Genomic DNA, 27,422 nt, shown 5'->3' with positions numbered 1-27,422 from the left:
GAGCCACCTCTGCATGATGCAAAAATAGGTTTCTAGTATGTAATTTCAGTCATATTAACAGGGGTGCAAATTCACAAAAGTGTACGAGGTGGTCAAGGATATTTTGTTTATTTTTTCTCTTTTAAATAAAGACACAAAAAAAAAATCAAGATCTAAAGGGAGTAATTTTTTATTTTTATTTTTTTTAAATAAAAATACCAAAAGAGGTATTATTCACAGTCTAGGAGGGAGGGGTCAAAAATTATAGGAGAGCAATTGCCCCTACGAAAACAACCCTCCCATAATTGATACCTGCTTGTGCTGATTTCTGTATCAAATCTTCATGGTGAATAACTTTAAAATCTTCTGTGAATTATTGAATGCTCTAGCTTTTATTCGTAACATACTGTATATACTACTTTTATCACGTTTTTATTTACTATAATGAAAGTATCCTCATCCTGTATATGGATATGTTTACATACATCTATACATGAAACAGAAAAAAAACTTGAAACATTATCTTATTTTGCGACCACAAATGCTTGTTCTCTAATATACCTCTTGCAGTAAAAAGAAAGACAAATATACGATCTTGAATATTTTAGAAGATCCAACGCCAATCAATTTCCTGTCGGAGAGACATTAATTGTGGAATTCACATTATAAGAGATCTTTCAAAACTTTTTCAGCTAATGATGCGGTAAAATAGAAAGCAAGAAGAGAGACAGGCAGGATTGTACCTAGAGGAAAGATACTAAGTTTAAATTATTCTCCCCCCAAAGTTTAAAAAACTACATAAATAAAAGCACTTCATTGTTATGTAGAGCAATTCAAAGGGAGGGGGGCAAACCATCCCGTGCACAGTGGCTGGGGATTGCCCGGTTTGATGGAAGTTTTCACTTTGATTTGGCTTTTTTTGCCTATATTTGAGTCGGGAGGGAAAGGTTAATTTTTCCCCGGGTGCGCCCAGCCCTAGTAATGGCTAGAATTCAATTTGCAATAACATACTCCGTAGTCAAATCAAGTCCAAAACTAATTTCAGCCCCAAAACTCAAATCCAAAATATTGGGAAAGGGTATGAGCAAAAAAAGATCTTTATTTAGATAAATTTGAAGCTCCTTGAATTTTGGGTGAATGTGAAGCCTGTTATGCATGGGAGAAATGAGGGTTTCAACTCCTTCCCCTTCTTTCCAATCTCCTTCCAATTGTATCACTCCTTCTAAGATCTCAAAATATTCTTGACTTCCCGTTATTCCGGCAGGTTTTTTAGCGGTTTAAAAAGTATTTTCCACAACCCTCCTGAAAGTAACGGTATCAAAAATGCTAATAATCAATGAGTGATAAACTGAGTAATGGCTTAAGACAAAATCTATGCAAAAATTAAAAAAAAACTATATTTAACGTAAAAAATAAATTTAGAAAAGGCTCTAGGTACAGTGACCCTCGACCCCTCTTTCTATGACAATAATGAAAAAAAGAATAAGATGATTAGGTCATGTTTCATGGATGAAGGATGATAGATTGCGAAAGGTATGAGTTTATCGAAAATCTACTTGTTTCCAAAAGATTAATTTAAAAAAGTAAGTTTTTCCGAGGGAAGTAAAGAGCGAAGTTGAAACTTAAAACGAACAAAAATTATTACTTCACTGCCTATCAAAAATATATCAATAAAACTAATGCAAATAAATCAACTGGTGATATTTTCCCATGTTTGTAGGATTACAGAAAACTAACACTTTGCTGAAAACACAAAAGCCAAGTATAAAAAACAAGAATATTGATTTAGGAGTTAAAAGTAGATACATAGCCTTACAACAAAGAAATTAACGCTTTTCATAGTCCTACAGGAGCTGTGATATCAGTAACTTTCAGTATACAATTGAAATCATCTTAAAATCTTAGCCATAAAAATAATAAGTTTAAAGTCATTACACAGCATAAAAGATAATGGATTGATTTATCAGGTAACATCTTGGTCTCATCTAGTATTACTCGAAATAAAGAACATATCAACCGTAATATGGACTCTGGAAATCCAGTTATTTCTCTCTATAAAACGGAAGATTTTAAGTTGTGATACAAATTCTAAAGAAAGTTTCCAGTCCTAATAATAACAAGATTCCTTCACTTCGAACTTGTCTACAGAATAATCATGAAATGTTCTTTTTAGATCCAAAACAACAGTCAATCTTTACGTACCAAAACTCCTATATCGTTTTATGTTTCCAGCAAAGAGCTAGTTTTCTGTAATCCTACAAACATAGGGAAATATCACCAGTTGATTTATTTGCATTAGTTTTATTGATTTATGTTACATAGAGCGTGAAGTAATAATTTTTGCTCCTTTTAAGTTTCAACTTCGCTCTGTACTTCCCTCGGAAAAACTTCGTTTTTTTAAAATTAATCTATGCTCGTTTTTGATACAAATTTAATTTAGAAACTACGCTGCGGAATAATTTATACGGAATAATTTCTGTTCTTTTTAAGTTTTAATGTTGGTCCTTAGTTTCAATTGAAAACTTTTTTTTATATAATTTCTAATTACCTCCAATCTAGGGGGGATAAGACACCGAAACCCTTGTTAAGGAGCTGAACTAAGAAGCCGTACAAGAATTGAAGGAAAAAAATAAGTTTAGAGTGGAAAAAATCGAAACATAGTGTCGTTTCTGTTTGTAATTAAATAAAAAAAACAAGCTTTTTAAACTGAAAGTAAGGAGCAACATTAAAACTTAAAACGAACAGAAATTATTCCGTATATGAAAGGGGCTGTCCACTCTTCAACGACTCGCTCTTTACGCTAAAGTTTTTTATTGTTTTAAAAAATAAAGTTGTGAGACAGAGTCAAACTTTAGCGTAAAGAGCGAGACATTGAGGAGGGGACAACCCCCTTAGTATACGGAATAATTTATGTTTGTTTTAGGTTTTAATGTTGCTCCTTACTTTCAGTTTAAAAAGCTTGTTTTTTTTTTATTTAATTTCTGATCGTTTTTTAGTTAATGCAGCTTTTATTTTGGCTCACCGTCATTGAATATGTAAACAAAATTTGCATAAAAATTTTACTTTTCTTTTGCTAAATGGCTGTCTCCAAATTTGGTTCTGACGTAATTTACAAATTAACTTACGTAACGAACTTCTATATTCGTATATTTTTCTTCTGGCAAAAAATACAAAGTTGCAGATTTTTGCAGATATGAGCTTGAAACCCATGTAATAGGGTTTTTTAATACGCTGAGGCTAACGGGGTGATTTTCATTAAAATTCTTTCACTTGTAGGGGATGTTTCCCCCTCTTTAAAAAATCAGGTAAATTTTCTCAGGCTTGTAGCGTTTGATGAGTAATACTAAACTTAATAAAATTCATATATTTAGAATCATCACTATAAGCCCATTCGGTTGATAGATCATTTTACATCAAAGGTCCGTTTTTTAAATTTTTGATTACTATTGAGCCGTAGCGCTTGTTTTTTTTTTATTGTTTTTTTTTTATTACGTATATTTTAGTACGTATGTGATGGGGCTCTCCCCTTATTAGATAAAACGCTATTTAAGTTAAAAGTTAATTTTTTTTAATTCACAAACCCCTGAATCACAAAGGCCCTTTAATTAGAATAGATAGCTCTTTTGAAACCACTAAAAAAAAAACTGTAGCGTAAAGAGCGAGGTATTGACTTGGGGGAGAACCCCCTCATATACGTAATAATTTCTGTTCGTTTTAAGTTCTAATGTTGCTTATTACTTTCAGTTAAAAAAACTTGTTTTTTTTTAATTTAAGTTCTGATCGTTTTTTAAATAATGCTTGGAAATCCGGCGACCCCTTCATAGATATGTCCCTTACCCCAAAAAACATCCTCCACGGAAAGATTCTCCCGAGTAAAAATTTTCTCAGGTGCTTAACTTTTGATGGGTAAGATTAAACTTGATGAAATATATATATTTGAAATCAGCAAAAAATCCGATTCTTTTGATGTATCTCTTAGTAACGAAATTCCTTTTTTTAGAGTCTAGGTTACCATTGAGCCGGGTCACTCCTTACTTACTGTCCGTTACCACGAACTGTTTGAAAAAAAATATAAAAAAAAGAAGAAATAGATCTTTAATTATTTGTTTTAAAAATTAAATTTAGTCACACTTAAGAAAGTAGCTCTAGGCGAGTAGTTTCGACACAAAAGGTTAACTGAGCGGCCAGGTTTGTATATCGACATACTTGCGGAAATTTTGCTAGCTCAACAAAAATGTCCCTTTAGGCTTAGCAATTGCCTTTTGACCTGTCCCTAAATAAAAAGCCACTAATTACTCAGAAATGAATGGAAATTTCATAAAAAGATCGTTTCTTGTTTAGGTACGATAAATTGTATCACAAACTAAGTTTTCTTTCTTGTCGAAAAATTTGAAAAGAATTACCTGGATTTCCACGAGGAGCTCTTTTCATTTGTCTTTCATCTTCTTTGGATGCACAATCTTGCGTACGGAAGAACTAAAACAACGGGATTGCCAAAAAATAATTTGGATAAGTACGCATAACAATAAGTAATCCCTCTTTTAGTATACAACTTTGAGTGGTTCCAGAACCACATGCCTACACTTCTCCAATCACTTAGTGGCAATGGGTTGGGGTCAGGGGCGTAATTTGTTATTGGGCAGAGGGGGTAACTTCCCCTCCTAGACCTCAGTTTTCTTCCAGACCTAGGTTTTCCTCCAGAGCCTATTTTGCCCCCCCCCAGCTGAAATTTATTTTTCCAGAAATGTTGTCAAAACTAAGATAAGCCTGCATAATTCAAGCATCCACTGAAACAGGCCAGTTTTCTTTAATACATCTTTACCTTTTTATTACTATGAGGCTAATTTTTCAGTTTTCTCTGTCACTTTCACTTGATTTGGGAAAATTGGCTTCAACTTTGAACCCCGCCCCCCCCCCGCTTAATTTTGACAAAAGTATGTCATCCGTTGGGGTTTGGATTTAGAGGTCTACTCAGAATGTCGTTGCAAACCATGAACTGGATGACCTCTATTCCCTTTTGAATCAAAATACTTGACCAAATACCTTCATTGGACATGCTTTAAAAAATGAGCGCATCACATATACAAAAATGGTGAAATAATCTGAAAATTATGGAATAGAAGGGAGAAAACCATAATCATAGGCAGTGCAATCGCGCTGCCTAAGTAAAGAACGATGCGGGCATAATGTATTTTTTTTTCGTGGTCTTAGACCACGGCACTTCGTATCGAAGGAGTTGTCGTAGAAACTTCCAAAAGGGCTCATTCGATTGGAAATTGAAGTGGCTAGTGCCCTTTTTAATTGTCGAAAGTGATTGGAGGGCAACTAGCCCCCCCCCCCCCCCCGACGCCCATCATTCCCCAAACACATCCAATCAAAATTTTGAGATAGCCAATTTGTTCAGCCTAGTAGATTTCTACATAGAAAATATGTTTTTGAGGAGGAAACTCCAATCATAATTCCCAGGGCAAGGATTTAAGTTATGCCCTGGGGGCATATAAGAACGATGGTGGCACAATGTATTATTTATTGTTGTTTTTTCCTTTAGAGCAGGGCACTTCGTATCGAAGAAATTGTCGTAAAAACTTCAAAAAAGGCACATTCAATTGGAAATTGCAATGGCTTGTGCCCTTTTTAATAGTCGAAAGTGATTGGAAGGCGAGAAACACCCCTTCCATGCCCACCATTTCCCGAAACACATCCAATCAAAATTTCGAGATAGCCATTTTGTTCAGCGTAGTTGATTTCCAGACATAAATTATGTTTTTAAGGAGGAAACTCCCCCATTGCCATCAAGGCAAGGGTTGTAAGTTATACCCTGGGGGCATATTATTATTATTATTATTTTATTACCCATTATTCAACATACAAAATGTTGTAAATGGAGTACAAGAAAAAGAAAAAAAGTAACATCAAATAACAACAAAATATCCGAAGAAAACTCAACTACAGAAAAACAAGATTAAGAACAAGAACATATAAGGTTTTTATAGAAAGTGTTGTCGTAGAAAGTTCAAAAAGAGCCCGTTAGATTGGAAATTCAAAGGGCTAGTGCCCTTTTTAATAGTCGAAAAAGATTGGAGGGCAACTAGCCACTCTCTCACGTCCACCGTTTTCCCACACACATCCAATCAAAATTATGATATATCCATTTTATTCAACGTAGTTTTAAGTTCTGGAAATTCTTTCTTTGAGGATGACAACCCCCCCCCCCCACACAGCTGTTAGGGCAAAGGTTGTAAGTTATGCCCTGGGGGCATATAAGGTTTTTATATAACGCGTTGTCGTAGAAACTTCAAAAAGGACTCATTGGATTGGAAATTGAAATGGCTAGTGCCATTTTTAATAGTCGAAAGTGATTGGAAGGTAAGTAACATCCCTTCCACAACCACCATTTCCCCACACACATCCAATAAAAATTTTGAGATAGCCATGTTGTTCCACGCAGTTCAAAGTTCAGGAAATTATACCTTTGAGCAGAACACTCCTCCCACAGTCTTCAGGGCAAGGGTTATATATTATGCCCTGGGGGCATATAAGGGTCTTATTGAAAACTTTGTCGTAGAAACTTGAAAAAGCGTGCATTCGATTGGAAATTCAAAGGACTAGTGCCTTTTTTGATAGTCGAAAGTGATTTGAGGGCAACTAACCCCCCTCTCACGCCCATCTATTACCCAAACACATCCAATCAAAATGTTAGATAGCCATTTTATTCAAAGTAGTTGAAAGTTTTGGAAATTAGGTCTTTAAGGATGACAACCCCTTCCCCACAACAGCCCTCAAGGCAAGGGTTGTAAGTTATGCCCTGGGGGTATATAAGGTTTTTATTGAAAGCGTTGTCGTAGAAACTTCAAAAGGGATCATTTAATTGGAAATTGAGAGGGCTAGTGCCTTTTAGTTCTGAAAATTTAGGTCTTTTAGGCCTTTTAGGTTCTTTAGGATGATAACCCCCTCAGAGGCTTCAGTGCAAGGGTTGTAAGTTATGCCTTGGGGGCATATAAGGTTTATACAGAAAGTTGTTGTAGAAATTTCAAAAAGGGCTCATTTGATTGGAAATTGAAATTGCCCTTTTTAATAGTCGGAAGTGAGTGGGAGTAATTAACCCCCCTCTCACGCCCAATATTTTCCCCAAAAACATTCAATCATAGTCTAGGGAGAGCCCTTTCGTTTTAAGTAATTGAAAGTTCTGGAAATTATGTAATTAGGGACGGCAAACCCCCTCCCTCAGAGCCCCCAGGGCAAAGGTTGTAAGTTATGCCCTTGGGGCATATAAGGTTTTTGTAGATAGAGTTGTCGTAAAGCTTCAAAAAGTGGCTCATTCAATTGCAAATTGAGAGGGCTAGTGCCCTTTTTAATAGTCGAAAGCGATTGGAGGGTAACTAACCTTCCTCTGACGCCCACCATTCCTCCAAACACATCCAATCCAAATTTTGAGATAGCCATTTTGTTCAACGTAGTTGAAAGTTCTGGAAATTAGAGTTTTGAGAATGACATCCCCCCCCAGCCCTCACAGCAATGGTTGTAAGTTATGCCCTGGGACATATAAGGTTTTTATTGAAAGTGTTTCTTAGGAAACTCAAAGGGCATAGGTTCACTGAAAGTTGAATGTGCTCGTGCCTTTTTACATAGTTAAAATCAATCAGATGGCTATTACTTCCCCACTCACCCTCTCCTTTATCTTAAACATATTAAATCAATATTTTGAGATGGCCCTTATGTTTAACGTATTTGATAATGCTAGAAATTATATTTTAGAGGATGACAACCACCATAACAGCCCTTAGGGCAAGGGTTGTAATTTATGTCCTGGGGGCGTATAAGGTTCTTATAGAAAGCGTTGTCGTTTCAAAAAGGGCTCATTCAATTGAAAATCGAAAGGCCTAGTGCCCTCTCTAATAGTCAAAAGTAATTGGAAGGCTTGACATTTTTATAGTACAGATCGATATGGATATAATGTATTATTTTTTTGTTGTTGTTGTTTAGTGATAGGAGGGCAACTAATCCCCCTCCCATGCCCACCTTCCCATTTGCCCATTATGTTTAAAAACTAAATGTTGCCTTAAGATCAAATCAAAACACACTTTGTTAATGCTAATTTCCAATAAGGCATCTCAGCAGTATCCCAAGAACGACTGAGGGTATTGTGATCAAACTTTCGGGGCTACTTCTGCTCTTAAAATTTAACCAAGTCGAAATAGCGTAAGTGTATCCAAGCTATCAACTAAATTAAACACTACTATTTGTGTCCAGATTTTTAAAAGGGTGTATGTTGTTAAAATTTGCTGGAAATTTTTCTCCAGCATACAAATAGCAGGCCAAACTATATTTAAAAAAACAAAAAGATTTAAAGTGTTATTTTCTTTTTCCCTGAAAACTCTATGGCAATATAAAACGAACAGAAATTAACTAAAAAACTTTTTCCACAAAATAAGTTTTTCAAAGAAAATTAAAGAACTCTATTAAACAAAAATGAGCAAAAAATAAAATCAAATAATCTACCAAGCACAAAACTACCACAAATGAGTATCGATAAATAAATGAAACCCATAACGAACAGAAATTACAATAAATAACCGAGTCAAACTCAAAACGAGCAGAAATTAACATAAGTTGTGCTAAAAACCCCTATGCCTTCCCAAGGCCAGAACACAATTTGCACTTTACTGAAAAAAATACAAATGAATGTGCATTGTCGGTTTAATATAAATATACTGGTATTTAGTAATCAAAATGTTAATATTATTTGATTTATTAAAGTTATAAAAGTAAAAAAAATTATATTTTTCCGTACAGTGCAAATTTTGTTCTGCCCTTGGGAAGGCATAGGGTTTTGAACCCAACTTATGTTAGTTTCTGCTCATTTTGAGTTTGACTTTGCTTGGTAGATTATTTGATTTTATTTTTGCTCATTTTTTGTTTAAAGGAGTTCTTTACTTTTTTTGAAAAACTTATTTTGTGGAAAAGGTTTTTTTAATTAATTGAAAAAAACACACACACACACAAGCAGGCATCGAACGTAATTGCATAGCTTAAGGGGGCTTCGAGGAGGAGCATACGAGAGGTGCTCCTGCAAACCTCCAGTTACGGGTTTTGGACAATAATTAATACAATGATGATTTCGTTTTACACTTCCAAGCTTTTCTACTTTACAAGTAGCATCAAAAGTATTGTTTTTAGTTCTATATCATTTTTACGAATGGTAGAACTGATAAATATCAGATAGATACGAGCAATAGCTTTCAAATGAGCCATTGAACATTACTTTAAAAAGTACTGGTAGTTCACTAGCCCCAGCTTTTCCACTTGAGATAGTGCTCCAAAAGTGCCGTTTTTAGTGCCATTTTGAACTTGCTGATGGTGGAATTTATTGGAAGTTCGTAGATATGAGCAATCTGTGTTATCTGTGTTGTTGGCGATCTAAATGCTAAAGTCGGCGCAGATCGTCAGTACTGCCCTGAAGTTCTGGGCCCAAATGGCATCGGAGACATGAATGGAAACGGTGCACTCCTAATTGACTATGCCCTAAGCAACGACTTGGTGATAGGCGGCAGTATGTTCGAACATAAACCGATTCACAAGTACTCGTGGGTGCCCCTTGACGGCCTGACAAAAAAAACAAATCGATCATTTCCTCATTTCAAGCCGCTGGAGAAGTAGCCTGCTCGACGTGAGGGGCTTTCGAGGAGCGGACGTGAATTCTGATCACATCTTGATGATAGCCGAAATAAGAATTAAACTGAAAGCTCAGACACTGAAAACCAACGTCAAAACACACAAACAGTTTAAAACTAATAAGCTGAAAGATTATGATTTCTGTAGAAGTTTTTGCATATCACTACATATCGGATTTCCAGTATTAAAACTGCCTGATGAAGCTGAAGACTCTAGTATCGAAAAGGTATGAACCTCCGTGAAAAGTAAATACCATGACGTTGCAATGGCCAGCCTTGGATTCAAGAAAAGAAAGAAAGAAAAATGGATATAGGACGACACCTGGAAATGTATCAGTAAACGCAAGGAGACCCGGACGCTTATCCTATTAAATAAAAAAACAAGTTGTTTTAACTGAAAGTAAGGAGCGACATTAAAACTTAAAACAGACAGAAATTATTCCGTATATGAAAGGGGATGTCCCCTCCTAAGTGTCTCGCTCTTTACACTAAAGTTTTTTACTGTGTAAAAAAAATAGAGTTGTGAGAAAATCAAACTTTAGCATAAAGAGCGAGGCGCTGAGGAAGGGACAGCCCCATTCATATACGGAATAATTTCTGTTCGTTTTAAGTTTTAGTGTAGCTCCTTACTTTCAGTTAAAAAAACTTGTTTTTTTTATTTCATTTTTGAACGTTTTTGAATTAATGCAGGTTTTGATTTTGGCTCACCGTACATGAATAATTAAAACAATATTTGCAAATTAATGTTACTTTTATTTGGTTAAATTGCTTTCTCGAAACTTGTTGAATTTTATTTACGAACATCTTTATTAGTAATAAATATACGTAACTTACGAATTAACTTACGTATCGAACTTCTATATTCACATATTATTAATAAGTATATTAGAGGGTTTGCCCCCTAGTCAATACCTTGCTCTTTAAGCTAAAGTTCGAATTTTGTTCCAATTCTTTAAAAATGACCTCTTAATCACAAAGGCCGTTAATCAGAATATATATCTCTTATGAAAGTTCTAAAAAATCTTTTGCTTAAAGAGCGAGGTATTGACTAGGGGGTGAACCCAATCATATAGCTAATATTTTCTGTTCGTTTTAAGTTTTGATGTTGCTCCTTACTTTCAGTTGAAAAACTTGTTTTTTTTATACTTAATTTCTGATTTTTTTTAAATAATGCTGGGGAGTCCGGCGCCCCCTTCATAGCAATGTCCCTTCCCCCATGAAAACTTCCTTCATGGAAAGATCCTCCCATATAATCCCCAACCCACCCCACCCCCCCACCCCACTACCAGAAAATATTCCCCCTGATAACATCTGTATACTTCCCAATAACCAATGCTATATGTTAACATTGGGTAAAGTTCATAACTTTCAGCCCTCCCCCCTGGGGCTTCGGAGGATTAAGTCATCCTAAGAGCCATAGTTATCACATTTTCGACCATACTAAACAAAATGGCTATCTCAAGATTTTGATCGGGTGACTTTGGGAAAAAAATGAGCTTGGGAGGGGGCCTAGTTGCCCTCCATTTTTTGGTCACTTAAAAAGAGCACAAGAACTTTTAATTTTCGTTCTAATGAGCCCTCCTACGATATTTAAGGACCACTGGGTCAATACGATTACCCCTGGAAAAAAAACCAAAAAAAAAAGCATCCTTGATCTTTCTTCTGGCAAAAAATGGAAAATTCCACATTTTTGTAAATAGGAGCTTGAAACCTCGACAGTAGGGTTCTCTGATTCACTGAATATGATAGTGCGATTTTCATTAAGGTTCTATAACTTTTAGATGGTCTTTTCCCCTTTTTTCCAAAATAAGTCAAATTTTCTCAGGCGCGTAACTTTTGATTGGTAAGATTAAACTTGATGAAACTTATATATTTGAAAATACAATTAAAATTTGATTCTTTTGATGTATGTATTGGTATCAAAATACTATTCTTTAAACTTTCGGTTACCATTGAGCCGGGTCGCTCCTTACTTACAGTTCGTTATAACGAACTGTTTGAAACACGTGAGCCCCGAACAAAAAGCCCAGTTACAGCTCCGTTACAAAGAAGAGGATAAGGTGGTTAAAAGAAGTGCAAGGAAATACAAAAGAAATGTTATCGAGGAAAAAGTAGCACTTGCAGAAGAAGCTGCTAAGAAAGGAGACTCGAAAATGGTGCATGGACTAACGAATAAGATAGTCGGAAAGAAAACAATCCGAACATCCCTTGTAAAAGATGAAAATGAGGACGCAATCTCGGATCCACAAAAAGCTGACGAGAGATGGGCCTCGCATTTCGATAAAGTCTTAAATAGACCCAGACCTGACGATCCAGAAGTAGTACCTGACAAACCGTTTTTACAAATTGACGTAAGTGCTGACCTCCCAAGCACTGAAGAAGTGACGACAGCTGTGAAAAAGCTGAAAAAATGGACGGGCACCTGGAGTAGATGGGATCACAGCAGAGATGCTGAAAGTGTCCCTTCGTGCCTGCATAACCAGTTAGACTGCTCTCCTAGCGGACATCTAGAATAGCGAAAAAGTTCCAAAAGACTGGACCAAAGGTATACTAGTAAAACTCTTCAAAAAAGGCGATGCACTAGTCTGTGACAACTGGAGGGGCATCAACCTAACGTCTGTGCCTAGCAAAATGCTATCCACAGTCATACTAGAACGCCTAAGAACAGCCCTAGATTCACACCTCAGAGAAGAGCAACACGGGTTTCGACCTGGTAGGTCTTGCTCTGACCTTATTTTCATTCTAAGGCTGATGATGGAAGAATCAAGAGAATGGAACAACAAGATGTACCTGCTCTTCATTTATTTTGAAAAGGCATTCGATTCTATCGACCGAGATACTTTGTGGAAGATTCTAAATTATTACGGAGTACCTGATAAACTAGTCAAAATCATAATGGCACTTTGTGAAGATAGTGAATGCTGCGTTCGCACAGAAAATGGGGACACGCGTTTCTTCAAGATAATGTCTGGAGTCAAAGAATTTAAGTATCTTGGGAGCTGGATTGAATATGATGGTGAAATATCTAATGAAATTAAGAGGAGAATTGGACAGGCAACATTGGCTTTTAATAAATTGAAACCAGTTTGGCGCAGTAGTAAATACTCTCTGCGCTTAAAGCTAAGACTCCTAAATAGCAATAGGATGTCCATCCTCCTCTATGCTAGCGAATGCTGGAAATTAAACGTCCAACTGGAGAAACGTGTCCTAGCTTTTGAGAACATGTGCCTTAAAAGGATGCTGAACGTATCGTGGCAGGAAAAGGTCACCAGCATAGAAGTTCGTCGGCGAACCGGTCAGCCATTAGTTACTGACCTCTTGATGCGTAAGAGATGGACGTATCTTGGTCACGTCCTTCGTATGCCAGAGGATCGACTCCCAAAATCAATATATGAGTGGAACCCCGAGGGGAGGTGGAAAAGAGGTTGACAAAGACACACCCTACGACGGCAGTACGACCGGGACCTGAGAAGTGAGGAGCTGTATCTTCCACCACAGTGGGAGGATGTCACGGCTGCAGCTCAGTTCCGAGATGTCTGGCGAGGCTTTGTAGACGCCCAATGAGCCATTCCTGGCTCTGGAATATCTAAGGTCTAAGGTAATATATGAGCAAGATCTTTTATATGAGCTACTAAAAATATGTCTAGATACCTGCGATACCAGTACGCCCAATAACAATATGCCAATACCGATACACGTGATATCAATACATCCGATACCGATACACAGTTCAGGCCTTTCCCCAGGGTCTATGGAGGGTCATATCATCACCAAAATCAAATATATTTGACCTTTGAACTATGTTAAACAAAATGACTTTCTCAGAATTGAAGTCTTCGGGAGGAGGGGGCCTTAAGGAGGGAGGGCTAGTTGCCCTCTAATCTTTTAGGTCACTTTAAAAGGGCACTAGTAAATTTAATTTCCGTTCTAATGTGCTATTACACATCTCTCTATGACAATCTGGTCACCCCCTAGCCTTGCTATAAAAAAAAAGAAGAAAAAAAAAAACGGGAGACAGATCAGTGCTACCCATGGAACAAGTCATTTTCCTTGTTATTAAGGGAGGGGGGCTGTAATTTCCCATTGTTAGGTTTTCGGCCGTTCTGATTCCAATGGGACACTTTTCATTTTGATCAGAAACCATTTACGATGGGGTTTCAGACTTTTTTTTTCGAAATCACCATAAATTTCTTTTCGCAATAAACTTTTACTTTTAAGACGAACCAAAATAATAGTTACCATTCCTGAAACGCGTTTTTTAATTTTTGGTTAGTATTGGCTATGGTTCGCTCTTTTCTTGGTTGCAGCTACCGCTGCAACCATGAAAAACATGAAATCTTCGAACAGATTGGAGGAGATCATTCAAAAAAATTAAGTGATATAGGCGTTTCATTGGAGGGAGTAAAGAGGAAAGCTCTAAATAGAATATGGTGGAGGAGAAGTGCGGGCAGTTGCAACTGTACTGGCTTCGGGTGTATTGATATTGTGATGAGTTGTCAGTAGCTTTAGCAGAAGTTGTACGTAGAAGGCCATCTAGACTCTGTAGGGGAGGGGATTATCAAATTCTTGTAATTGATATATATAGCAGAATGGGTTGTCAGATACCAACAAAATGGTAAAAGTAAGAGTAAATATTCTTGTAGTACCTAATGAAATTTCACACCCGATTCGCTGTTTCTAAATTAACAAGGGAGGGGTCCCTAAATTTTTGTCCTTATAACATAATTAATTGTTTTCAAGACGCATATAGTTTTCATTATAAACAAGAGCTTTGCTACTTCCGTTTCCCTAACTGTAAAACTCTAAAACCTGCGTATTTGGCGCTTTGCTTAAACGAACTATATCACAAATATTTTCTTTTGTACTTATCAAAACGTTGAAAATAAAATGAAAATTGCAGTTAAATAAAATCTTGAGCTGACAAGCTTTCAGCCTCTAATATCATTATATATCAAATATTCAGTGTAATTCAATTAGTTCTTTCCAAGACTGTTTAAGAATAATGTAGGTTTCAGTAAAGCGCCAATGACGCAGTGGGCTTTATACTTTTACAGTTAGCGAAGGGGTTATACGAACAGCAACTTCCATAAAAACTTTATATGTTAACGATGGATAACTAGCATGATTTATAGCCCTTTCCCCGAGAGGCTGGAGGCGGGGAGGTTCAAACCCAGAACCATAGTTATTTGAAATTTGGACTATTTTGAACAAAATAGCTATCTCAAAATTTCAATCCGATATATTTGGGGAAGAAAGGTCATGAGTGTGTTCTAGTCACCCTCACTTTTGACCCTTAAAATGAAGCAGGAATTTTCAATTAAACAAATAAGCTTCTTCCAATGTTTATACGATCATCACTTCCATAAAAACCTTACATATTTGCCGGGACTTGACTTACAACACTTGCCCCCGGGCTCTGGGGGCTTGTGTCAACCATGGAGTGTTTTATATAATCTTTGGTCAATTTTCAAGAAAAATAGTTATCTCAAAATTCGCTCGGATGCATTTGTGGAAACATGGCGTGGGTGGGGGCCTTTTGCCCTCCGGTCTCTTTTGGCTCTTAAAAAGGGAACTAAAACTTTCAATTTCATATCGAATGAGCCCTCTCCGACATTTATACAACCACCCTTTCTATAAAAGCCTTATGTGCCGTTAGGACTTAACTTACAGCTCTTGCCCCCCGGTTCTGGCGGGTTGCGTAAACCCCCGACTTTTGTAACATGATCTGTGGTTTAGATAATTTCGGAGACCACACTTCCTTTCCATGGCGATAAATAAAAGTTCAAATAGGGATAAAATCCTTTTAATTGACAGTGTTTAGATAATTAATCGACAGGTTTACATAATTTTGGAGACCACACTGCCTTTCCATGACGATAAATAAAAGTTCAAATTGGGATAAAATCCTTTTAATTGACAGTGTTTCAAAAACAGTGATAGAAATTCACAAAAATACCAGATATTTCGGTCATATATGCAGTGACCATCATCAGTATTAAAACTAAACTAAAACAATTTAAAAAAAAAGTTTGTATACAAAATCAGATAAAACTACATATTGTTTAATTCTTTAATTCTTTTCAAAGTAAAGGCGGAAGATATAATAGATATAATAATTTGTAATTTTACAAATAAGTTTAGGAACGAATTAAAGTGTTTAAAGGATGAAGGAAAAATTACACCTAAAAGGGTAAAACATAGCATATATTAAGTTCGTAACCTAACTTAACCTAGGTACCTTTCCCCTCCCCCCTATACCCCGAAAACAATCGTTTAAATATTGTAAAATCCATGAGAAATTTACGCTTTGCTATCAATTTAGGTCTTGCACATAGCCGTTTGACGGGTTTTGTCAGGTGACTGTGGCATTTCCCATTTGACATTCCACATACAGTGTATAGCGATGCCTGCAAAATGCACCAGTACCCATTATTCTAACATCCATTTATAACATCAGCCACAAAATTCCCGAACTTTATATAAGAAAAAGAGCAAACAAAAAGTGCTAAAAGATATCTCTAATTCTAGCAGCACCCTTCACCTATTGGAAAAATAATAACATGGATATTATCTTGGCTTTTTTCCAAATGGTTCTCTAGCATTGCCAAGTGGTAAAGATCTACGATAAATTCTGAATGATCCATTTATCTGGATATCTTTTGTTGCTGCTTGAATGCCCTCAATATAGAATATCTCATGGCGACGTTTCTTTTTACATATTTAGTCTTTAGAAAGAATTTCAAAGGAAAAGTTACGATTTTCAAACTTTTTCTAGATTTTGGAATTAATTGTGTTGACACGTTTCTACGTAACATCTAAATTAGAATTGCAGACTTTGTATGAGTAAAAAGCGGGATTAACTCTAGAAGTTATTTTTTCTTTGTGCCACATTTGACGCAGATATTTTGTTATGATCGTTAAAAATTTCTTTTGGAGCACAAATTTTCCTATATTTGAACTTTCAAACTTTACTTTAGAATCTCAACATTCTAAGCCAGGCAAGATCTTTCTTTCATATAAGCAGATCTATAAGCAGGCAAGATCTATGTTTTCATATAAGAAACAGATGTAAACTTGAAGACTAAAAAAAGAAATGATTGAAATTTGAGCTCAAGAGTGAACTAATGCACTGAAACTCAAACCTATCTTAACTCTTCTAAAACTAGGAAGATAAATTTGTTTAAACACATTCTTATGAAAGAAAAAGAGTCACGAAAAAATAGAAGTCATTGCTTCAGTACTAAAAGCAGCCCCTATTTTAATTTGAAGTAGCGGCAGCAACTTGCTAATTTCGGGACCCAAGAAACTTAAAGGTACCTGAAATCGGATACTCTAATTGGTAATTTTAGTGCTAAAAAAATTGGTATAGTACCGTGAATTATATGAAAGCACATCTGATGGGTACCTACGAAACCATTACTTTCAAAAACCGTTTTGTTAGGAACATAACTCAATCATTTAAATCGAACAAAACAAGAATAAATATTTGTTTATATAATACATCCACCCTCTTTTACCTCAAAAGCTGGAAATGTACTGCAAAGCTTTTATAGTTGCTCTAACCGAGAAAAATGTTGGCAAAACGTGCCCATACAATTTTAGTGCTAAAAAAATTGGTATAGTACCGTGAATTATATGAAAGCACATCTGATGGGTACCTACGAAACCATTACTTTCAAAAACCGTTTTGTTAGGAACATAACTCAATCATTTAAATCGAACAAAACAAGAATAAATATTTGTTTATATAATACATCCACCCTCTTTTACCTCAAAAGCTGGAAATGTACTGCAAAGCTTTTATAGTTGCTCTAACCGAGAAAAATGTTGGCAAAACGTGCCCATACCCTTGAAACCAAGTAAAAGAAACTTTCAGAACCGAAATCTACTTTATTGGATTTCACAGGGTAGCGGAATTAGCAAAATGCTATTACGATTATATATGCCTTTAGAACCCAAAATAAAATTAAAAAAAATCTACCGATGTTTGATGCCAAAGAGACTCGGCCCAAGTACTGAAGACCTGATTTTAGTCAGGATCCTAGGGTTAGCCCACAGTTTATAGAATTAGCAGTATGATCATTCTCTATCTCTCCCATTATAAAAACCCGGACAGGGGTGCGAGTGCTCCGGAGAACGTTTTTGCAGATAGAAACATAGGCGTTATCAGATCTTTTCGCGGGTAGACAAGTCAGATTTCTCTTGGACACGAAACAAGTGGAAACCCGCTATTACGAATAATGCACTTGGTAATCATTTCTCAGTGATTGACGATAACAGACTAATCCGCTAAGGCAGAAACAAGTGGGAGGAGCTTTTTGTTGGCACCGAGACCGAAGACCAGAAATTATCTGCGATAAGCTTACTGTCTATAAACTGTGGGTTAGCCTAACAGGCAAAATGCAGGAGATAAGTGTGCATAAAAATACCTATTATACCATTTTCACAACAAAAACTATCTTGTAGTTGGTCCAATGCAAAGGGAAATAATTTTTTATTATTATTTTACTGTAGTTTCCAGAAACAGTTAAATACTAAACTTAAGAGTTTAAATTTGTCAATGTGGAAGATGGTTGGAATAATTTTAGAAAAACAATTTGTGAAGTTGCTTATGGTATCTTAGGGAAGAAAGCTATGGCTGCAGCTAGGAATATTAGCGAAAAGGCTTTATGTTTAATAGAGAGGAGAAGGGGCTTGTACAAGAATTATCTGAGTGATAGATCATATGAAAACAAAAGGAATGTAAAAAAAAAGTGGAGAAAGCATTAAAATATGAACGAAGGAGGTGTGAAGTGGAGGCAATGGATAAAATTGTCGAGAATCTGGAAGATGCAGCTAGACGGCATAATAGTAAAATATTGTACTGGTATGTTAATAAATTAAGAAGGAATAGTCAATCCGGACTTATCCAAGTTAAAGATAAGAACGGGGCCACAATTAGTGATAAGGAAAGAGTTATTGAGAGATGGGCAGAATATTTTCAGAATGTGCTAAACCGAGATAGAATTCCAAGAAAAGATATAGATCAAAATGAAAATGTTCGTGATACTTTAGATGTGAGGGAGGTTTTGTTTTGTGAGGAAGAATTGGTGACAGTAGTAAAAGGATTAAAAAATATTAAGGCTCCAGGCGCTGATAGTGTGGTAAATGAGTTTCTTAGATATGGTGGCTCTGACGTTAGAAATAAGTTACTAAAGATTATGAATATGATTTTTGAAAAAGGGATTTTTGGAAAAATACCTAACGATTTTTAGGAAAACTGTAATTAAACCAATGTATAAGAAAGGTGATAACAGTGAGTGTGGTAATAATCAAGGCATTAGTCTAGTCTCTGTAGGTAGTGAATTACTTAGTAATATGATATTCCATAGATTGAGAGATGATGTAGACAAAGACTTAAGAGAAGAACAGTGCGGTTTAAGAAAAGGTAGAGGATGTGTCGACCAAATTTTCACTCTTAGTGATATTCGGTAGTGTTATTTACGAGAAAAACACTCCTGCGGTTAAGGTAGGAAATGAGGCTAGCAGCTGGTTTTGTATTAATCAGGGGTTAAACAGGGTTGTGTTTTATCCCACTTTATATGGATCATTTTGATGGACTTTGTCTGAAGGAGCACAGGAAAGGCAATGGGAGACCAAGGAATCAAAGAGATTATGCTGATGATTTAAGCATCCTAGATGAAAGGGTGAGCAAAATGAATGAACTTTTAGAGGTTTTGTAAGTTCAGGGTGCTAGAATAGGTTTGAAAATTAATTTTAAGAAGACTTAGTCACTAGGAATAAGTGAAGATGAAAAGGTGACGCTGGGTAACGAAAAGATTGATCAGTTGGGCAGCTTCACTTACCTTGGTAGTGTCATAGGAAGCGCGCCAGCGCTGCCTAAGTAAAGAACGATGTGGCCACAATGTGTTTTTGGTTTTCTCCGCCCTGGCACTTCGTATCGAAGGAGTTGTCGTAGAAACTCATTCGATTGGAAATTGGAGCGGCTAGTGCCCTTTTTAATAGTCGAAAATGATTGGAGGGCAATTATCCCCCCCCACGCCCATCATTCCCCCAAACACATCCAATCAAAATTTTGAGATACCCATTTTGTTTTTGATTTTCAGATAGAAAATATGTTTTTGAGGAGGACACTCCCCCACAACCCTCGGGGCAAGGGTTTTAAGTTATACCCTGAGGGCATGTAAGAGTTGGCACAATGTACTATTTTTTTTTTCCTTTAGAGTAGGGTCCTTCATGTGGAAGCGGTCGTCGTAGAAACTACAAAAGGGGCTCGTTCGATTGGAAATTGAGAGTTCTAGTGCCCTTTTATATAGTCGAAAGTGATTGGACGGCAACTAGCCCCTCCCCACGCCCATCATTTCCCCAAACAAATCCAATCAAAATTTTGAGATAGCCATTTTGTTCAGCTTAGTTGATTTCCAGATAGAAAATATGGTTTTGAGAAGGACACTCCCTAAAAACCCTCAGGGTAAGGGTTTTAAGTTATGCCCTTGGGTTATATAAGATTCTTATAGCAGGCGTTGTCGTTGAAACATCAAAAACGGCTCATTTGACTTGAAATTAACAGGGCTAGGGCTCGTTTTAAAATTTGAAATTTATTGGCGGGTTCGTAGCCCCCCCCCCCCACGCCCATCAGTCCCCCAAACACGTCCAATCAAAATTTTGAGATAGCCATTTTGTTCAGCGTAGTTGATTTCCAGATAGAAAATATGTTTTTGAGGAAGATACTCCCCCACAAACCTTGGGGAAAGGGTTTTAAGTTATGCCCTGAGGGCATATAAGAACGATGTTGACAGTATGTATTATTTATTTTTGTTTTCCTTTAGAGCAGGGTACTTCATATGGAAGGGGTCATCGTAGAAACTTCAAAAGAGGCTCATTCGATGGGAAATTGAGAGTTCTAGTGTCCTTTTTAATAGTCAAAAGTGATTGATTGGCAATTAGCCTCCCCTTACGCCTATCATTCCCCCAAACACATAAGGTTTTTAAAGAAGGCGTTGTCGTAGAAACTTCAAAAAAAAGATCATTCGATTTGAAATTCAAAGGGCTAGTGCCCTTTTTAATAGTCGGAAGTGATTGGAGGGCAACTAGCCCACCCCCCACGCCCATCATTCCCCCAAATACATCCAATAAGAATTTTGAGATAGCGATTTTTTTCAGCGTAGTTGATTCCCATATAGAAAATATATTTTTGAGGAGGACACTCCCCCACAACCCTCAGGGCAAGCATTATAAGTTATGCCCTGGGGGCATATAAGGTTTTTATTGAAATCTTTGTCGTAGAAACTTGAAAAAGGGCTCATTCGATTGGAAATTCAAAGGGCTAGTACTCTTTTTAATAGTCCAAAGTGATTTGAGGGCAACTAGCCCCCCTCTCATACCCACCTATTCCCCAAACACCTCCAATCAAAATTTTTATACAGCCACTTGATTCAACGTAGTTGAAAGTTTTGGAAATTAGATCTTTAAAGATGACAACCCTCCCCCTACAGCCCTCAGGGAAAGGGTTTTAAGTTATGCCCTGGGGTATATAAAGTTTTTGTTGAAAGCGTTGTCGTAGAAACTTCAAAACGCATCATTCAATCAGGAATTGAAAGGACTGGTGTATTTTTAAATGGTTTAAAGTGATTGGATAGGGTCTAACGCCCCTCTCATGCCCACCAATTTCCCAAAAATATCTAATAAAAATTTTGAGATATCCATTTTGTTCAACGTATTTGAACGTTCTGGAAAATAGGTGTTTTAGGATGATAGCCCCCTCAGCGCCCTCAGTGCAAGGGTTGTAATTTATTCCCTGTGGGCATATAAGGCTTATATAGAAAGTTGTTGTATAAATCATAGGCAGCACGATCGCGCTGCTTAAGTAAAGAACGGGGACACTCGAGAACGAGACAAGAAACGGGGACTAAGTAAAGAGAAGTACACTTCCCCACAGGCATCAGGGCGAGAGTTTTAAGATATTTCCTTGTGGTACATAAGGGCGATTTTGATATAATATTTTAGTTTTTATTTTTTTCCTTTAGAGCAGAGCGCTATGTATCTAAGAAGTTATCTTAGAAACTTCGAACAGGACTCATTCAATTGGGAATTTGGTTGGTTTTTGCGATTTTCAATATTCGAAAGTTGTATAAAGGCGACTGATACCCCTCTCACGCCCACTAATTCCCCAAAACACATCCAATCAAAATTTTTAGATAGCCATATCGTTTAATGTAGTTGAAAGTTCTGGAAATTCGGTCTTAGAGGATGACAACCACCCTAACAGACCTTAGGGTAAGGGTTGTCGCCCTGGGGGGCATATAAGGTGTTTATAGAAAGCGTTGTCATTTCCAAAAGGGCTCATTCGATTGGAAATTGAAAGGCCTTGTGCCCTTTTAATAGTCGGAAGCAATTGGAAGGCTTGAAATTTTTATAGTAAAGATCGAAGTGGGTATAATGTATTATTTTTTGTTGTTGTTGTTGTTTAGACCAGGACACTTCGTATCGAAGGAGTTGTCGTGGAAACTTTGGAAAGGGCTCCTTCTATTGAAATTAGAAAGGGCTGATGCCCTTATTAATAGTCGAAAGTGATTTGAGGGCAAATAATCCCCCTTCCACTCCCACCCTCCCATGCCCACCCTTCCACGCCGACCCTTCCGTTTCTGCTCTTAAAATTTAACCAAATCATAAGAGCGTAAGTGTATCCAAGCTATTAAATAAAGTAAACAGATTTTTTTGCGAATGGTATCAAGTTTTCCATTTCAGGTCAACTGGAGGAGGTATGAAACTAAGTTAAACAGTACTATTTGTGTCCAGATTTTTTAAAAGGGTGTATGTTGTTAAAAATTGCTGAAAATTTTTCTCCAGCCTACAAATAGCAGGCCAAACTATAAAGTCTTAAAAAACGAAAAGATTTAAAGTATAATTTTCTTTTTCCCTGAAAAGAATATGTCAATATAAAACGAACAGAAATTAATTTTAAAAACTTCTTCCACAAAATAAGTTTTTCAAAGAAAAGTAAAGAACTCCATTAAACAAAAAAGAGCAAAAATAAAATGAAATAATCTACCAATCGTGAAACTACCACAGATCAGTATTGATAAATAAATGAAACCCAAAACGAAGAGAAATTACAATAATTAACCAAGTCAAACTCAAAACGAGCAGAAATTAACATAAGTTGGGCGAAAAACCCCTATGAAAGTTGGGCGAAAAACCCCTTTGGGCGAAAGTTCCCAAGGACAGAGCATAATTTGCACTTTACTGAAAAAAATACAAATGAATGTGCATTGTCAGTTTAATATACATATACTGATATTTAGTAATCAAAATGTTAATATTATTTGATTTATTAAAGTTAAAAAAGTAAAAACATTTATATTTTTTCAGTAAAAAGCAAATTTTGTTCTGGGCTTGAGAAGGCATAGAGGTTTTGCGCCCAACTTGTGCTAATTTCTGCTCGTTTTGAGTTTCACTCGGTTAATTATTGTAATTTCTGTTCTTTTTGGGTTTCATTTATTTATCGATGCTTATTTGTGGTAGTTTGACGATTGGTAGATTCTTTGATTTTATTTTTGCTCATTTTTTGTTTAATGGAGTTCTTTACTTTTCTTTGAAAAACTTATTTTGTGGAAAAAGTTTTTAAAATTAATTATTAGTAAAGACGGTGGGAGCCGTGAATATGTTAAAAGTAGATTAGCCCAGGCTCAGGGTGTTTTGCACAGTTAAAAAAAAGTTTGGAAGAATTTGAAGATAAGTCTGCAAACCAAAATTAGAAAATTGGAAGCCACAGTGATGACAGTGTCAGATATGTCTCTGAAGCATGGGCGCTCCGTAAAGTGGATGAAAATTTGCTAAATATTTTCCATAGAAATTGCCTACGGACTATTCTGGGTACCTGGCTGACAGTAGGCTGTGCAAAAAATGTAGTTCAATCCTGCTTCCCAGGACTATAATGAAAGTAAAGTTGAGATGGCATGGGCACATTCTGCGGATGCAGGATGACTTATTGCCGAAGATTGTTCTTTTCGGCCAACGGTCTGGGGCTAAACAGAAAGCAGGTCGTCCTCGTCTGGGATGGAAATATGCGATATAGAAAGGTTTAAAGGAAATGGGAACAAGTGGCTTGGTACTGGCGTGAGTCGTTATTAGTAGTAGTAGGATTTTAGTTATTATTTATCAGGGTGGTCCAAAATCAAAATATTAGGCTAGCATTCATGTACAGAAGATTCGGTATTCGTTTGAGTCAAATCAATTTTACGCCACTAAGAGCTCTTTGATGCACATTCTTTACAAAATAAAAAAAAAGTGAAAATGAGTATAATGAATCATATGTTTTTATCATATATTTTTACAAAATGAGTATATATTTGAATTATTTCAGTTGCAAGTTACAATGTGAACCTTAAAGAACTAGGGAAACAATTCTGAAATTCTGTACCTTAAGATGGTATAGCAACTATTTGAAGGTGTACCGTCTTTCAGAATCTATGGATTGTTACTGCTTGAATTTTTTGGACGAAAAGCGTCATCAAGTTTAACTAATTAATTTTGCCTCTCTATTTTCACGTTTTTACGGGGCAACATTGACGAAAATGTGATACTGTCCTAATTCTTAATCTTAAAAAAGAAGCAAAATCTCCGACAAATGCAGTTTTCGCTGTGAAAAGACCTAAGATGATTCCAAAGAGGTGAGGGGGACAAAAAACTTTTTGTTACATTGAGATCTATGGTACATTAACAGTGTTTGAGCTAAGAAAAGAATTTGGAAAAATGACCATTAATAATCATATTTTTCTTATTTTGTAAAATATCACCTGCATTTTCACAACCAGAAACCAATTGAAATTACATAGCTGGAATCAACATGAGTAATAGAGAGCTAAGTATATGAGTAAATAGTAAATAGAGAGCTACTTCTTTCTTCACTGAAAATACTGCAGGAACTTACTAACAGGAAATTGCTGAAGTTACTTGTCTGAAGTTACTTGAACAAAGACTAGGCTTTAATAATTTCTGTTCCTTTTAAATATTACAGAAAAAAACAAGTTTTTTTTAACTAAAAGTAAGGAGCAACTTTAAAACTTAAATCGAACAGAAATTATTCCGTATATGAAAGGGGTTGTCCCCTCCTCAACGCCTCGCTCTTTACGGTCCAAACTCAAAAAGAGCAGACATTAACATGAGTAGGGCTCAAAACCTCCATGCCATCCTAAGGCCAGAACATAATTTGCACTTTACTGAAAAAAATACAAATGAATGTACATTGTCAGTTTAATATACATATACTGATATTTAGTAATGAAAATGTTAATATTATTGGACTTATAAAGGTTATAAAAGTAAAAACATTTACATTTTTTTAGTAAAGTGCAACTTATTTTTTAGGCTTACAGTCAAAAAGGAGTTTTAAGCCCTACTTATGTTATTTCTGCTCGTTTCGTATTTGAGACGGTTATTCATCGTAATTTTTATCTATTTCGGGTTTCATTTATATATCGATTGTAATATGCGGAACTTATATGCTCTGTAGATTATTTTATTTGATTTTTTATCATTTTCTGTTTAATGGTATTTTTTACTTTTCTTTGAAAAACTTATTTTGTGGAAAAACTTTTTTTTAATTAATTTGCGACAAAAGCCAAATTGTCAACCGGCTAAGATCTTACATCTTCAGACAGAAAACGTTGTTTTTTCTTATAGGAAATTTGGGATTTCTGGTCTTACTTCCCAGGTACTTTTTTAAACAATCAAAGAAAATTCTGCTCTGAATGAACTTTGAATTTTGAGGAGACCGCATTAAAGTTTTCTACCCAGTGTTGTATTGTGAAGAATTTTTTAAATCTAAGCGGTTTTGACTATTAGCCCTTAGCCCTTATCCTTGACAATAAGCCTGATCAATGAGCAATAAAGCCTTAGTATTTTGACTGAACATAAAACGAAAGTCTGAGAACAATGATCACATTACCTTAACAAAGATCAGGTAAGTAAGATTTTAGTAACAAAAACGGTCCTAGAAACTGGTCTTTGTGACAAATCCTAGGAAACCAACATTCATTAGAGTTTGAATAAATGGAAAGTGAATAGACTTACCTGAATCCTCTCCGCATAGTACACTAAACTAGCAAAGATCACAATTCCAAGCACTAAGAAAAATACTAGCAGGGTTAACTCCTTAGCCGAAGCTCTAAAAGTCTGAATTAAAATTTTAAGTCCCGAAGAATGTCTAGTTAGCTTAAATAGTCTCATAATTCGAATTATAGAGAAAAATTCTAGAATATCTGCATTTTCTAAATGAGCAGCAAATCTTTGAAGCACCAAATCAATATAAAAGCTCAGTGTTGCCACATAGTCAATGAAATTCAGACTAGATTTAATAAATTCACATTTGTTTGGGCACGCAAATATTCGAACAAGGAATTCGAATGTGAACCACACATTGCAAACGCACTCAATGTAGAAAAAGGCTTCATGAGCGTTTGTTTGTGTCTTGTCTAAAGTCCATGCTGTTGAGTTACGGGATGTTCGGACTGTAATATTTCTTATAATTGGAACGCGCATGTCCGGATGCGTTTTCAGGCAAAAGCTCAATATGGAGATACATATGAAGAAAACAGACACTATTCCAACAATCTGAAAAGAGAAACAATTGAAAGTTAATTTATCATTTCTAACGGGCCAGCCATATTACAGTCCTACTTGTGAATAAGATGAAAATCACGAACAAATAAAGCACTAATTGCGGATCTCATATGAACATTTGAAAAGTCGAGCTATGTTTAACTCTCAAACATAATCTTTGTGATTGATCAACCAATATGAATATTAAAGTCGTATTTTTTTTTTTTTAATTAGAACAGATGGAAACTTATACAATCAGTTTTCCCAACTGTATAATGAACCTGACAGAAGACACACAGATATGGTATTAATACACATTACTTGGGAAGAAATTAGTGTTGATGTAGGCCTAAGCTTTTAATATCAGGTTATTTTCATTTCAGCATGTCAATGATAGACCTCATGATCATGGTCTGCTTCAGTAGTAAAAGAGCAGAAAAGTAAAATGCAGACCGGAAAACACAGAAAAAGGAAAACGAACTTCGTCCACTTAAGTTTTTTTTTATCAACAAATTAAACCATGATGTGGTCAGAGGCAGCCAGGATTTTTTTAGGGGGGGGGGCAAAATAGGTTTATCCGATAAACTTGCGTTAGGAGCAAGTTTATTTAACGCAAACTTGCGTTAGATAAGTAAATTACACTACTTCAGAGTACGCTAGGGGGCGCGCGTCCCCTCCTCGGATCCACCACTGGATGTGGCTCAGGCATAAACGAAAAACGATGCGCGGTTTATTTATTTGTGGGAACTATAACAAAATTTTAAAGCTTATTTAAATAATGACATTTTCAGTGATGAGTAAATCCCGAAATCATTTAACTAGGCATATCACTGTACTTTTCATAGCATGCAAAATCTATTAGGTATATTAAATTTCTATTATTTGGCATTTGACCCTCTTTGGACAAAAATTGATGTTTGGTAGCGCAAAATGACAAAAAACATCACCTTTAAAAAAGCCTTTTCCTAACATTCTACGATCACTGGTCCGACAATCACCGTCGAGGAAAAAAAGAAGAAGAAAAACAAAAAAAGGAGACATAGGACTATCAGTGATTCCCAGGAAAACAAAAGTGATTCTTCTTGTTGTTCAAGTGGAGATATAAGTATCCTGTATAGCGTTTTCGATCATGGTTTCTCCAATGGTGCGCTTTTCATTTTAATCCTCCGC

The 27,422-nt window shown here is 36.1% G+C and overlaps 1 protein-coding gene across 1 annotated transcript in view; it reads right to left on the bottom strand.

Moving 5' to 3' along the window:
• Positions 1-27,422, bottom strand: part of LOC148949003 (potassium voltage-gated channel protein Shaw-like) — a 164,495-nt gene that overhangs the window by 83,679 nt on the left and 53,394 nt on the right. The window contains exon 3 of the mRNA XM_089095083.1: positions 25,725-26,264. Within this exon, the coding sequence (XP_088951209.1) occupies positions 25,725-26,264 (540 nt within the window). The remainder of the gene's footprint in view (positions 1-25,724; positions 26,265-27,422) is intronic.

Source organism: Artemia sp. Qi Xiang Cuo, chromosome 9 (assembly GCF_049724085.1).
Source record: "Artemia sp. Qi Xiang Cuo chromosome 9, ASM4972408v1, whole genome shotgun sequence".
In the NCBI taxonomy this organism is placed as follows: Eukaryota; Metazoa; Arthropoda; class Branchiopoda; order Anostraca; family Artemiidae; genus Artemia; species Artemia sp. Qi Xiang Cuo.
Note: the sequence above shows the minus strand (reverse complement) of the source record. Positions and strands in the feature narration are given on the sequence as shown.